General features: G+C 44.4%; 1 protein-coding gene across 8 annotated transcripts in view; it reads left to right on the top strand.

Moving 5' to 3' along the window:
* The window catches only part of ABCC2 (ATP binding cassette subfamily C member 2), a 73,033-nt gene that overhangs the window by 20,880 nt on the left and 37,713 nt on the right, over positions 1 to 14,440 (top strand). For 6 of the 8 annotated variants that reach the window (XM_045438542.1, XM_045438543.1, XM_045438540.1 and 3 more), the window contains 8 exons: positions 2,061 to 2,221; positions 3,027 to 3,204; positions 6,878 to 7,132; positions 8,210 to 8,275; positions 10,826 to 10,963; positions 11,485 to 11,631; positions 13,284 to 13,368; positions 14,081 to 14,147. In XM_045438542.1, coding sequence (XP_045294498.1) covers positions 2,061 to 2,221; positions 3,027 to 3,204; positions 6,878 to 7,132; positions 8,210 to 8,275; positions 10,826 to 10,963; positions 11,485 to 11,631; positions 13,284 to 13,368; positions 14,081 to 14,147 — 1,097 coding nt within the window. The remainder of the gene's footprint in view (positions 1 to 2,060; positions 2,222 to 3,026; positions 3,205 to 6,877; positions 7,133 to 8,209; positions 8,276 to 10,825; positions 10,964 to 11,484; positions 11,632 to 13,283; positions 13,369 to 14,080; positions 14,148 to 14,440) is intronic. The other 2 variants (XM_045438548.1, XM_045438541.1) reach the window with 2 other exon arrangements.

A 14,440-nucleotide genomic window follows, 5' to 3' on the forward strand; every position in this document is an offset into this window, starting at 1 on the left:
GACATCAGTGGCATAGTGATTCTGTCCTTACATTTTGATATCACTTTATACAGTGCATTTTATATTATCTGTAGTATTCATAATAATAATACCTTAGTGATGGAAACATTTGACTATAATGTGCTATTCTCTCTCCTTTTGGGTATGTTTGAAATTTTCTATTATGTGTCTTTAAAAATAAAAAAATAATATTTTAGCATTACTAGAATTTGCACCTTGGTGGGTTTTAGCATTAGGTAATTTATTCATTTATTTACTCAACAGTATTTATCATGTACCAAGTAATAGAGACTATTTTGGGCACTGGGCATAAGGAATGGCTTGAAAGAGTCCTCTTTAGAGAGCTGGAAAATAAATAATAAACCAATACATATTACTCCTTGAGAGTAATAAATGCTATTGAGAAAATACATCGGGGTGCCTGAGTGGCTCAGTCAGGGGAGCATCCGACTCTTGACTTTGGCTGAGGTCATGATCCCAGGGTTGTGGGATCAAGCCCCATGTTGGGCTTCATGCTGAGTGTGGAGCCTGCTTAAGATTCTCTCTCTCTTCCTCTGCCCTTCCCCTGCTTCCATGCTCGCTCTCTCTCTCTAAAAAAAAAAAAAAAAAAAAAAAAAAAAGAGAGAGAGAGAAAAGAAAAACAACATGTTAATGTATTTGGTGTGAAGTGACTTTAGGGTCCTAGGAGAGACTTCTCAGAGGAGCTGGCACTTGAGCAGAGACCTAAAGTCTGAGATGAATCCACCTGGGGGACCATCAGAAAGAAGTGTAATCCAGTCCAAAGGAACAGGAATGTGAGGCTGAGGGAAACACACTTTATTCAGAGAGCTTCAAGAAAGTTCTGGGGCATGGAGGGAGAGGCTGAACAGGTGGTGAGATGAGCTCAGGGAAGTAGACAGGGACTGAGCTGTGTAGACCTTTAGGGACCATGGTTAGGAATCTGGGTTTTATTTTACAAAGATGGACAGCTAGGGGAAGGCTTTGAGCAGAGGAGTAATGTGACCAGATTTATACTCTTAAAAGCCCATTTGGGCTGTTGCTGGGAGAATGGATGGTTGGGGGGCAAGGGTGGAAGCTGGGAGGCAGGTGGGGGCAAAAGAGACTGATCAGATGGGATCTCAGTGACAAAATTACAAGAGGATGTCACTGGTAGAAAAACCTGGAAACTGAGGCTGAGAAGCTGGAGTTTGGGGCCTGATGGGACCCTGGAGAATGTAATAAAGAGGTCAAATCATAGGAAAAGGAAGACACTGGCAAGTGAGTGGTAATGCCCCATGTATTAGATTCCTGGGGCTGCCCTAACAAAACACCACAAAATTAACACAATCTTTTTGTGTCACAGGTAGAAAGCTAGAAGTCTAAAATCAAAGTATCAGCAGGGCCATGTTTTTTCCAAAACCTGTAAGGGAGAAACCTTCCTTGCTTCTTTTACCTTCCGGTTTTGCTGTCCCTTGGCTTGTGGATGCATCACCCCGATTTCTGCCTCTGTCATCACATGACCATCTCCTCTCTATATCTGAGTCTCTTCTCTTATGAAGACACCAGTCATATTGAAGTAGGGCCCACCCCCTCTTGACTTCATCTTCACTTGATTACATCTCCAAAGGCCCTATTTCCAAATAAAGACACATTCTGAGGTACGGGGGATTAGGGTTTCAACGTATCTTTTGGGGGGACATAATTGAACCCACAACAACCATAAGTGATAAAAAACCAAAAAGACTTCTGAACATCAAAAAAATATACTGTCACCCTTCACTCTCAGGATTACCCTCCAGGCTGCCACTTGGAGTCTATTCTTTGTTTTTATGTGGTATTCTCACCAGTTTAGTTGCCTGGTTTTCTCACCCAAAATAGATTACAGGTATCAGTTAGGATGGGGAAAAGGGAACCAGTGATGGCGGCTGAAAGGGTGGATGGTAACCAGGCAGTGAGAAGACCAAAATCTGTACAAAGAAGGTGACAGGACTCAGAGGCTAAAAACTCTGGAGCTGTGCGGTGCAAGACAAAGTTTTACACTACATAGCCCTGTGGGCACTGTTGTTTGGTTTTATACCTAGGAAGATGTTAAAAAGAAAGAAAAGTCTGGCACTACAGAAAACTTTCCCAAGGCCTGGTTGGTCAAGACTCTCTTCAAAACTTTCTACGTCATATTCTTGAAGTCCTTCCTACTGAAGCTGATGCATGACCTCCTCATGTTTCTGAATCCTCAGCTGCTGAAGTGAGTCTTGGGCCTTCCTTATCCTTTCAGGACCTCCTCTGCCTTTTGCTTGTCCCTTGTATATGCACGCAGGGGCTTAATATTAAATTCCCATTTTTTTAAATGCTCATGATAGCCTTCCACCTTGCAGTGCTATGTTCATGAAAAACGCAAGGCCATTTTCAAGCTCTAAAATGCTATATCTTTTGGCCTTCCCCTTTTCTACATCTCTCTCCTCCTAGGAAGCCAGATACTAGTTAGGGGCTCTTGTAAACAGAACTGATATAGGAAGAGCCATGCCCAAGAGGTGGGCAGCAAATCGAACACAGCCTTGTACCTAGTGTCTGTAACTCCATCTCTCCAGCCACTGCCTTCAGTGGGAGGGTCAGGTTAATCATGACAAGACTTCACGGTCTGCCAGAATCTATGGGATGAGCTGCCCTCTGGGACAAGTTCTAACTCATGCTGGATACTTTTCGGGCTTGCATTGTCCAAGAACGAATCCATTTATCCCACACGACGTCTTTTACCAGGGGCTGGGGGAACAATGGGCCAAAGCATAGCAGTGGCAGCTGTAAGTAGAGTTTTTCTCATTAACCCTGTTCACAGCCATGGCTCATCAACTCTAAGCTGTCGTTGCTATTCCTCCAAGCAAAAGTGAGAACAGTGGCATAACTGTGGAGTTCAGGTCTTCCAAAGGCATTGGAAAATGCTGGTCACTTCTGTTAACTGCAGGGCAGGGGTAGGGTAGCTGGCTCTGGCTGAGCAATGTGAAGGGTCCTTGGAGACCTCATGAGCATCACTTACATGGTTTTTGTTTTGGCAGATTGATGATCTCCTTTGCAAATAACCGAGACGCGTATGTGTGGGTTGGATATCTCTATTCGGTCCTCTTCTTTGTTGTGGCCCTCATCCAGTCTCTCTGCCTTCAGAATTACTTTCACCTGTGCTTCATGCTGGGGACAAGTGTGAGGGCAACCATCATGGCTTCCGTATATAAGAAGGTAAGTGGATTGTGTCAGACCTCACCGCAGAAAATCCCCTTAGTAGGTGTGAGCACTTATCCCAAGATTAAAAAAAAATTTGATGGAAATGCTAGCTGACCCTTAACACTTGGTTCTGACTAACTAGATAGCTTCCTTTAATTGTTCCTTTGAAAACTGTGAAAAGCAGATTCACAGACAAAGGGTGTGTGTGTGTTTTGGGGACATAGGGAGATACTCTCCAGAGGAGAGCTGGTAAGCTGTCCCCTGCCCAGGATCTGCCTTTCACCCTTGAAGGCTTGCATGCCTGTCCCTCTCTTCCTGCCTCTCCTGACAAAGTGAGAACACCTTGGAAAAGAATGTAAGATCAGGGTACTTGTATATGCAGCACATATACTAAAATCAGAAAGAATGTAAGATCAGAAAAGAAGTTGGCCAAGGGCAAACTCTTAAAACCACCAACATTTAAACTGGGTATTACATGAAGCTGGGTTCACAAGACTTGGTGCATCCATCTCAGATTATAATGTTGCTATAGACTAGAATTCTCTATGGGCCAGGACTCTGTCTCCCTGACCCACTTTTGCCTAGAGACTGATTTTTCTAACCTTTAGCATCTGACCACCCCTTCTCTGCCCAACTCCTTCTCTCGTTTTATAAATACAGTCACTTTGGTTACTGAGTTCTGCAGACTTGAAATTTTCCATTTCCTTATGATGATTTTGCTAATCTTCTAACACGTTGCTTTTAACATTTTGCTTTCTCAGGGCAACTGTATTTTCCTTGTGTCCTAGATGCCAAGGTGAAATCTCATTTCATCCCTGAAAATAGAATCAATCATATCTCAATAAAAAAATAAAAAATAAATAAATAAAAAGGATTGAAAATAGAGTAGTTACAGTCAGTGACTACAAGCCTGAGGAGAAAATTCAGAAATAAGGAGATAGGACTTTTTATAGAACAGAACATTAAACATCAACTGCCTTTTCTTCCCCTCCTTCTTGTACCACTAGAGAGTTCCATCATAGTGATTTCTCTTTTATAGTTCTTGGTTTTCTCCTTTGCATTTGTCTCTTAAAACCCATGTGTCACTGTCTTCCCCAAGCAGATGTTGACTCACCAAGAGGCCCAGACAGGTGAGGTGCCTGGGTGGCTCAGTTGGTTAAACATCCAACTTCAGCTCAGGTCATGATCTCACAGTTCGTGAGTTTGAGCCCTGTGTTGGGCTCTGTGCTGACAGCTCAGAGCCTGGAGCCTGCTTTGGATTCTGTGTTTCCCTCTCTCTCTGCCCCTTCCCTGCTCATGCTCTGTCTCTGTCTCTCAAAACTAAATAAACGTTTTAAAAAAAAAAAAAAAAGGAGGGGCGCCTGGGTAGCTCAGTCTGTTGAGCATTCGACTTTGGCTTGGGTCATGATCTCGCAGCTTGCAAATTCGAGCCCCGCATTGAGTTCTGTGCTGACATCTTGGAGCCTGGAGCCTGCTTCAGATTCTGTGTCTCCCTCTCTCAATCTGCCCCACCCCCACTTGCACTCTGTCTCTTTCTCTCTCAAAAATAAATAAACATTAAAAAAATTTTTTAAGTAAAAAAAAAAAGAAAGGGGGGGGGGGAGAGAGAGAGAAACCCAGACAGGTAGTCCAAATGTCTTTAACCCACAAGTCTGGTCAAGTCTTTTGAATTCCTGAATACCCTCACACTGGGATTGGTCTTCCCCCAATTTTTTTTTTTTTATGTTTTTAATTCTTTTTTGAGAGAGAGAGAGAGAGAGAGAGAGAGAGAGAGAGAGAATGTGAGCAGGGGAGAGGCAAAGAGAGAGAGGGAGACACAGAATCTGAAGCAGGCTCTGGGCTCAGAGCTGTCAGCACAGAGCCCAATGTGGGGCTCGAACTCATGAGCTCTGTGATCATGACCTGAGCTGAAGTTGGATGCCTAACCAACTGAGCCACCCAGGCGCCCCATGTCTTGCCTCAATTTTTAATCCCCTTATTTCTTCTGGAGATACTGGATTTCTGTTTGCAGGATATGAGGTCAATAACCAAGCTGTCTCAGCCATTTTTATGAATGTACACTTACTTTTACAATTGTGTTGACTCATTCCCACTATTTTTGATTCTTAATATATTCCAAGTTTACAACTGTTACAATCCACAAAGAATTTTTAAAATGGTGATTTTAATAAGACTTTCATTCAAATTAATATTGCTACTAAAATAGAATTTAAAATTGACTTTATATGTTTAGGCAGTGCTTCATTTATGAAATGTTATAAAACATTTTTTTCATATCCATTATAAATCCATGGCCCTGTGAAGGAACAGCATCATTTACAGAGAAGTAAGGATTAGATCATTTCAGTGCCTATAATCACACAGCCAGGACTTGCCCTCAGATAAGGGCTGTTGGAACTAAGCCAATGTCTTTTCTACTGTATTGAGATTTATTGAAAATAGAAAAGTGATGACCTTGAAGGGCAATTTGTTTGGTTTTTTGGTTCGGTTTTTGTGTGTGTGTGTGGGGGGGGTTGGCATATTTTTGCTTTTCCATACTAGGGGAGGCATAGCAGTGAACTGATTTCTCTAGAACGTTGGTGGCCTAACGTTTGGGGGAACGTCCCTCATTTTACTGTATAAACAAGAATCGTGTTATGTTCCAAAGAAATATGTCTTGTGGATATGATGACAGTACAGCTTCTAGGAAGTGGCTGGAGGTGGATCCCTGGAACTAACCTTAGCCCATACTCTATCTTTGGGGGGCTTAGAAGGCTCTCCTTCCTCCAGGAAGATGTAGTGGTATGAAGAATGTTCAGGAGGTGGTTTGGTGGGCATGGTGTGAATTGGTTTCAGTGCCCCCACCCCAACCCCTTGGCAAGGTGCATCTGTGCAAGGCATTGGTATAAGTAACAGACCTGTGGACGGACAGTAGTCTTTTGGTCTCTCTAACATGAGAACGGGGGCCCATGCTGTATGAGTCAGCATCTAGATATTGCCTACAAATTCCTGACCATAAACAAATGGTTTTGCTTCAAATGTGTGAACCCTACAGCTTTCCTCTTCATTCTAAGATCTCTGTCCTTGGAAACGGTTGCAACTTCTTCATAAGAATATGACTTCCAATAAAACTGCCACGTCAGAAGTCTGCACGGCCAGAATCCACTCATGATTCTTGCCTTCCTTTTATCCTTCACTATCTGATTCCCTACTGTGTGCCATGTGATACAGGAGTGAAATGAACAGATGTAGCCATTGTCCTCCCGGGTTCGCATCTGGTGGAGAAATAGAAAAACAAAACAATTACAGTTTAGTGTCACTACCGTAATGACAGAGGTTAGTCCAGAGTGTTATGGGAGTACACAGGAGGGGTATCTACCCCAAACTCTGGAGTCCAGGGAAGTCTTCTCAGAATAAATTCCATCTAAACTGACACTAAAGAATAATTAGGAATTTTCTGAGCAAAGAAGTGTGTGTGTTGGGGTGGAAGTGGTAGGGGGTTCAGGGAGGTGGGAATAGCCTGAAAGGGTAGTCAAAAATGAGAGAACACTGTCTGTAAGATTTGGAGGCAAGAAGGCCTAGCCTCTTGGAAAAGTTGTGTCCATATGGAGCCCATCCTTCTAGTGTGTTCTTACTTCCTGGGTTTCCCTTTTACTCCCCATTGTTCTTGGACTTATCCATAGATCCCAATTCCAATCTTTATCTTTAGGCGCTGACCCTATCCAACCAGAGCAGAAAGCAGTACACCATTGGAGAAACTGTGAACCTGATGTCTGTGGATGCCCAGAAGCTCATGGATGTGACCGGCTTCATCCATTTGCTGTGGTCAAATATTCTACAGATTACTTTATCTATCTCCTTACTATGGGCAGAGCTGGGACCCTCAGTCTTAGCAGGTGTTGGGTTGATGGTACTTCTAATCCCAATTAATGGGATACTTGCCGCCAAGAGTAGAGCTGTTCAGGTAAAGAAACCAGTCACCCTGGGGAGATCTCTACACCCTCTTCAAAGTCTAAAGTCTTTTGCTTACTCGAACTCTTGGGCATTTGGGCAGGCAATGCTAATGGAAGACTTTCCACCATCCCAAATGACTGTGGCTTTCTCTGGATTCCCTTCTCATCTTTTGAGCACTGTTAAGGTTTATATACTCCATCTTCGTTCATGTTAGATGGCAGAGCCTGATTGGAGAGGGGAGAGCTTCCCAGGGACCCGGCACATAACTCTCCCACCCTGCTCTGCTGGACTATTCTTCAAGTAGTGATTATTGGCCCTGCTTCTCTGTCATAGCAATACAAACCAATCATGCAGAGCAGACACATGAGTGACCCAGACATTACGCCTAAATCCTGGCAGTCATCCCTGCTCCTACCAGGTGGTGGGGCTCCATGCCGATAGTCCTTTGCTCTGCCGGAAGTCATAGGTTGGGTGGGTGGACTCAATGGTGTACACGATCTATTCATGCATTCACTTTGCATTCCTTTAGTCCCAAATAATTACTTTTAAAAGATTTTCTGTACATACTATTCTGGGAATATGGCAGCAAATTAGACAAAGCTCTTGCTCTTATGGAGCTTACTTACATTCTATTTGCAGTAGAGAATCAGGCCATAAACAGAAGTGAAGAAGAAAACTATCAGGTCATGATAGTACTATGAAGAAAATTAAACAGGGTGAGATGAGAGCAAGTGAATGGGTGGTGGTTTTAGATTATGGGGTCAGGAAAAGCCTCTGTGAGGAGGGTACATGTGAACTGGGCTCTGAATAGCATGAGCCTGACTGTGCAGGAGGAAGCCTTGGGAAGAACAGCCTGGGAAGAGGCGCAGGCAGGCAAAGCCTGTGGGGGCAGAAGTGAACTGGGTGTAGTTAAGGATCAGAAAGCAGATGGGTGTGGCGGGAGCAGCCTGAGCAGAGCAGGCAGGGATGCATCCCATCACCAGGCACCCATGTGACAGCCACAAGTGCCATCACTAGGACCTAGCATCTGCAGCAACTCTGGACCCTCTTACGAGGAAGTGTGTTTTGTTTGACTTTTTCCTGGCAGGTAAAAAATATGAAGAATAAAGACAAACGTTTAAAGATCATGAATGAAATTCTCAGTGGGATCAAGGTGAGAAGCCGAGTACAGGTGGCCCGGGTGTAAAATGCCAGCAGCAGAGGGTTCTCGGCCTTCAAAAGGCCTGGCAGGGCTTGCGGGTCCCCCCCCCCCTCCTTCTGGGCCTGTGGTGTGTCCCAGGACTCCCAACCCCTGTTAGCAGGTCTCCTGCTTCTCCTCCCAGTGGTCTCAGGCCCTCCTTCAAAACTTCATTTCTCTTTATTTACCCTAAATGGTTGCTTTTCTTCTCATGTTTTACTGTCAAAATTGTCAAACGTGCACACAAGTAGAGTGAATGATGTGATGAACCCCCATGGACTTCTCACCTAGGTCTAGCAATTATCAGCATGATCTAGTTTCATCTATGTACCCACTTCATGCTCTGCTAGATTTTTTTTTAAGTTTATTTATTTATTTTGAGAGAGAGAGTGAGCATGAGAGAGCAGGGGAGGGGCAGAGAGTGAGAGAGAGAGAGAATCCCAAGCAGGCTCTGCATTGTCAGCAAGGAGCCTGATGTGGGGTTCCAACTCATGAACTACAAGATCATGACCTGAGCCGAAATCAAGAGTTGGATGCTTAGCCGACTGAGCCACCTAGGCACCCCTCTGCTAGATTATTTTTAAAGTAAATCCCAGATGTAGTATCTTGTATTTCACATAAATACTTTGTGTTTCTAAAAGACTTTATTTTTTTTTTAACATAACCACAATACTATTATCCCACCTTAAAAAAAAAATTAGTCATTTTTGGTACCATTAAATTTCCCCAGTTGCCTCAGATGTCATTTGTTTGCTGTTAATTAGTTGGAATAAGGATCGAAAAAATCCACACATGGCATTTAGTTGCTACTGCTTTTAATCTATAATTGACTCTTCCCCCTCCCCTTTTCTTTTTATCTTTGTCATGTTGGAGAAACTGCGTTGTCTTATTTCCTATATTTCTTATAAATTAGTAATCAGATCTAGAGGCTTGATTAGATAGGGGATATTTTTGTTTTGATTTTTGGTGGAGGTAGGGAGGACAGATACTTTCAGGCAGTACCATGTGCTTCCAAACACCAGCAATGGTGAGTGTTCGGGGGTCCAGGTGATTCACCCCTTATTAGGTTTCCTGCCACTCTTTCCCCTAGAGCAGTAATTTGTGCCTCTGGCAGCACATTTTGACCCCCAGGAAGTTTGACTCTCAGTGAGGCTTGGGCCCTAATTCAAACCATTTAAATTAGACTCTCTGGGGTTGAGGCCTAGGCATACATAAGTTTTAAAGTTCTTTTTTTTTTTTTTTTTTTGATGTTTATTTATTTTTGAGACAGAGAGAGAGCATGAACAGGGGAGGAGCAGAGAGAGGGAGATACAGAATCCGAAACAGGCTCCAGGCTCTGAGCTGTCAGCACAGAGCCCGACGCGGGGCTCGAACTCACGGACCGCAAGATCATGACCTGAGCCGAAGTCGGCCGCTTAACCGACCAAGCCACCCAGGTGCCCCCATAGGTTTTAAAATCTCCCCCAAGTGATTCTAATATGCAGCCAAGTTTGAAAACTGTCCTAGAAGTTCTTGCAGCTGCTGATCATTGCCTTGATCTATTATATCATTAGGAGTTGCAAAAGAGTGAAATTTGAATTCTATTATTCCTTCAGCATCAATTAGCTAGTTGGTTACACTAAAATAAAGTTTGTGCAGAACAGGCAGGAAAAATGCTGGTTTTTTTCCCCTCTTTTGGCCAGCTTTCAAAATAACGCATTTCTTCCTGCAAAGCTTACCAGCAAGTTAATTTTTAATATATGTGTTGTTTTGAATTCAAGGATTTAAACATTACCCTAAACTTTTTGAAAATGAAGCAGAGGCCTCTTTTAACTCTCTGATATTTCTCTATGCAGAATTCTGATATTCCTTTTTGCTAAATGTGGCAAAATGAAAAGGTAGCCCTGGCCCTGAGTCTCCTCTCTAATGCTGGCTAGCTTGGTAACTTTGGGCAAGCTACCTGGTATCTTCTGCCTCTTTCCTCTTCACTAAAACTGACACAATAATTCTGCAAAAGTAGGGGACTCTCCTTGGTTTTCCCAGAACTTTCTGGGCTTAGCATTGAAAGCCCCATGTCCTGGGCAACCTATTAGTTCCAGGCAAACTGGGACCATTGATCACACTAAGGTTGTTATAAGGATTAAGTAAGATCATGTGTTTAAAACGTTCTGTACAGGGATGCCTGGGTGGCTCAGTTGGTTGAGCATCCGACCTTGGCTCAGGTCATGACCTTGTGGTTGACAAAATCTCTGTGCTGACAGAGCCTGGAGCCTGCTTTGGATTCTGTGTCTCTCCTTTCTGCCCCTCCCCCACTCATGCTCTCTGTCTCAGAAATAAAGATTAAAAAAATTAAAACGTTCTGTACATAGTAGGTTTCTGACAAATGCAACCTACCTTTCTATAATCATACTTTATAATCTGGATTTCTACCCCTCCCCCCCCCACTCCCCTATTTTGGAGAACCTATCCTAAAACCTGGGTAGATGAGATCTGTCTGGTGTTCTTTGGGGGCAACAGTGTGAGCTGTGCTGTTTTCTACCCTATTAGATCCTGAAGTATTTTACCTGGGAAGCTTCATTCAAAAAGCAAGTCTGTGAACTTCGGAACAAAGAGCTCAAGAACCTGCTGACCTTGGGTCAGATTCAGACTATAATGCTATTTCTCTTACACTTAAGTCCAATCCTGGTGAGTGACAGGAGTCAATGGACTGGGTCAGCTTCCTGAAGAGGAAGGTCTGTTCTCAGCAGACTGCCCAGTGCCTCTAGGCCTAACCCCGAAATCCTGGAAAATCTATCCCCCTCCTCAACTTCCCAAAGTTGCTATTCCTACCTGGTGCCCCCAACTCTAATTTCACCCTTGTGTACAATTTGGTCATCCGGCAGCCCAGAGTAAGTTTCCAGGATAATCAGCATGAATGTGGTAATCAGGAATGGTTTGCATAGGAGAGCTTCTTGTCTTCTTAAGGAGGCTGTGTGGGTCTAGAGAGGGGAGGAACACCAATATAGGAGCCCGGAGACCCGAACTCTGGTCCCAGTAATACAATTAATTGACTGTGACCTCGGGCAAAATATTTCCTGTGTAACACAAGAAGGTTGAGATAATGATCCCTAAGGCTCCTTCAACTCTGATATACTGTGTTCCTGAAACTTAGCATAAGTGTTTGAACCCTTTTTAGAAATGAATTGCTCATGACCTTGCTTTTCCAGGTGTCTGTGATCACATTTTCAGTTTACATTCTGGTGAATAGCAATAATGTTTTGGATGCAGAAAAGGCCTTCACCTCCATCGCCCTCTTCAATATCCTGCGTTTCCCCCTGAGTATGTTTCCCATGGTAATCACCTCCATGTTACAGGTGGGTAGAAGCCCTCACTGCTAACTGATTATCTCTGGTTAAAAGGCTTACATCCCAAAATGACTGCCCTATCATATCTTACTTCTCGCTTCTGCTGGTGAACTTTCAATTAGATTTGTTTGGTCTCTGGAGACCAAGTTTGATCTTAATAAAATCACAAGCTCTCTGAGCCCTAGTTTATCTGACTCTAAAATGAGGATAATCATACCAATCTTCTCTACCTCACAGGGAGACAGTGCCTGTGAAAGCATTTAGTGAGATTATGATGATTAGCTGATACCTGGACCGTTTCTAAGCCCTTTTCCCAGCCCAATTTCCCCCACATTTTACCAAGGCTCTTGGGGTATTTATATAGCATTAGGGAAATGCAGCATACGTGGAAAGAGAAGACCCTCTCTGCATGAAGCCATGTGGTGGTGGAACTGAATACAGCTCTCAAGCTTCAAGCTGTCAGAAAGTGAGTTTGGAGTTCAAGAGGACTCGGATGGGCCAGAGGGAGTGTCTGGTTCCTGAAAAGTGAGCACAGTCACTGAGATGGACCAGGTACCAGACCTCAGGATATTCACAGGGCAGGTGGTAGGCTAGTGAGGTAATCAGAAAGATAGAGAATGGTGATGTGCACTTACACTAAGGGTGGCATGCTTTAGACCACTCAGGCCATAGGAAGGATGAGTTTCAGACCTCACTACCCTGGAGGGGGTTAAGAAAGACTGACAGATTTGGCTGATAAAGAAACAGTATGCTCTTTCTAGACTCCAATAGCTTAGTACATAAATTGCAAGAGCAAGATCAGCAAAGGTGTCTGCTCCCTGCCTTCCCTATCTTGCGGGGTGACTGTGAAACAAAAGGGGCCAGATGATAATGTAACACGGGCAGTGAGGCACTCTGTTTCTGAGGGGCGGATCCATGCAACAGCTGAGTGGTTTTGTAGCCTGCAACTGCACTCAAAGGAAAGGCAAGACAGAAAGTCCACTCTTTCATCAGAACCCAGGTGGTAATGAGAAACGATCTCTCGGACAAGCTCCCTGAAAACAGGCAAGTGAGAAAGGTCCTTGTAAAAGCTCCTAGGATCTGTCCCCAGTTCTCATGTTTCAGGAGACCACAGGGTGTTCTGCCAATGCTTAGGTCAGCTGCAGTTTAAACTTGGCCTGTGTGGAGTTTTCTAAGGTCACTGTGGTGCCATGGCCAATTCCTGTATAAAGGGTCCCAGTAGTGGCTCAGTTAGGACACTGGGCAGGACCAAGGCATAGACTCCATTAAAGAAGAGCACACCAGGGGCCCAGTTACCAAAAGCAGATAGAAATTAGGATTTTGTCTTAGAAGAAGGCAGAAGACAGTTTCTGGAACTGGGTCCAAAGATTGAAGAGATGGCAATAGAGTTGACCCCAGCACCACAAGTTTTCTAAGGGGCTGAAACAGCATCTTAATTTCCCTCTGTGCAGAGAGGGATGTCTTCCAGGGCTGAAATGTGGCTGAGTCTATGGGGGTGTCCAGAGGTTCCAGATGTAGCAAATGGTAAACCATCGGGAAGAGGCCTGGCAGGTTGACTCTCTGCTTCCACATCCAGGGCTGATGACAAAGTCAAAATCCTCTCCCTGCTCGTGCTTGTCGTTGGATTTTTTATTCTTGAGATCCTTTGTGTCCCCCTCTAGGCCAGCGTTTCCACAGAACGGCTAGAAAAATACTTGGGAGGGGATGACTTGGACACATCCGCCATTCGACATGAGTACAATTTTGGTAATGAATTCGGAAGTTGCTTCCCCAACTTATTCACAGTGCTGGCACCAGAACTTTGACATAGGAGGGCTTAGGGGCAGCAAACTGATTGAAAGGGAGAGCTAAGGGATTTACTTTGAACCTACATTTGCATAACAAGCTTACTATTTTTACTTAAGTGACATTTTCATTTAGACTAGGTTGCTTAGCCAGATGGCTAAACCATAGTCTGAGGATAAGCAGGGAATCCTGCAAAAGATCTAGAAAAGAGAAGTCAAGATGGAGCCAACCATGGGAACTTGGGGAAAGTAGGCTGGAGTGAAAGAACATTTGCAAGGTCTGAAGATCTAAGGATTGGGGGGCAGACACAGCCAGAGGGACCTGTGGACCTGGAATCCAGGGAGTGACCAGGTTTGTATATAGAGGTAGAATTTTTACCAGGACATGAGGCAACAGAGGGTGTGAGAATGTGCCCAGAGGCAGACATTGCAGAGGTGTCTGCAGGTCAGGAATCTGGCTAACAGGCTTGGGAATTCAACCAGAACCGCTTTTGTTTGCAGGCCACTTTTGGTCTCACCAGGGGAACTTTCCTCTGCCTCCTGTTAATGTAGGAGCCAGCACTGATAGGTGATCTTGGGATCTGCTGAAGGAGGGACGCAGGAGGGCTGAGAAGGGGCAGACAGACACATGAGGACCTACATCTGACTAAAAGAGAGGGCCTTTTTCTCAACAGACAAAGCTGTGCAGTTTTCAGAGGCCTCCTTTACCTGGGACCGGGATCTGGAAGCCACAATTCGAGAGTGAGTTGCCTCCTGTCCAGCCTGCTGTTCTTTAGGCTTCTCCTTGCCAGTCCTGTTACTGGAAAATTCCAACCACTAGGGCATGTGAAATATGGACAATGTGCACACATTTCCGTTAGATTTCAGTGCAGGCTGAAACCCTGGGGAGACCAGCGGACAGCAAAACTCCCAAGCCTCTTTCCCCAGAAGTGCACCTGCCACCAGGCTGTCTTACTGTGGGACTGTGGGCTCCAGCTAAGAACCCAGGAAGACCTTTGTTCACCAGATTGTGGATGGAGGTAGTGCAGCAAGTG

This window comes from Leopardus geoffroyi, chromosome D2 (assembly GCF_018350155.1).
Source record: "Leopardus geoffroyi isolate Oge1 chromosome D2, O.geoffroyi_Oge1_pat1.0, whole genome shotgun sequence".
Lineage (NCBI taxonomy): Eukaryota > Metazoa > Chordata > Mammalia > Carnivora > Felidae > Leopardus > Leopardus geoffroyi.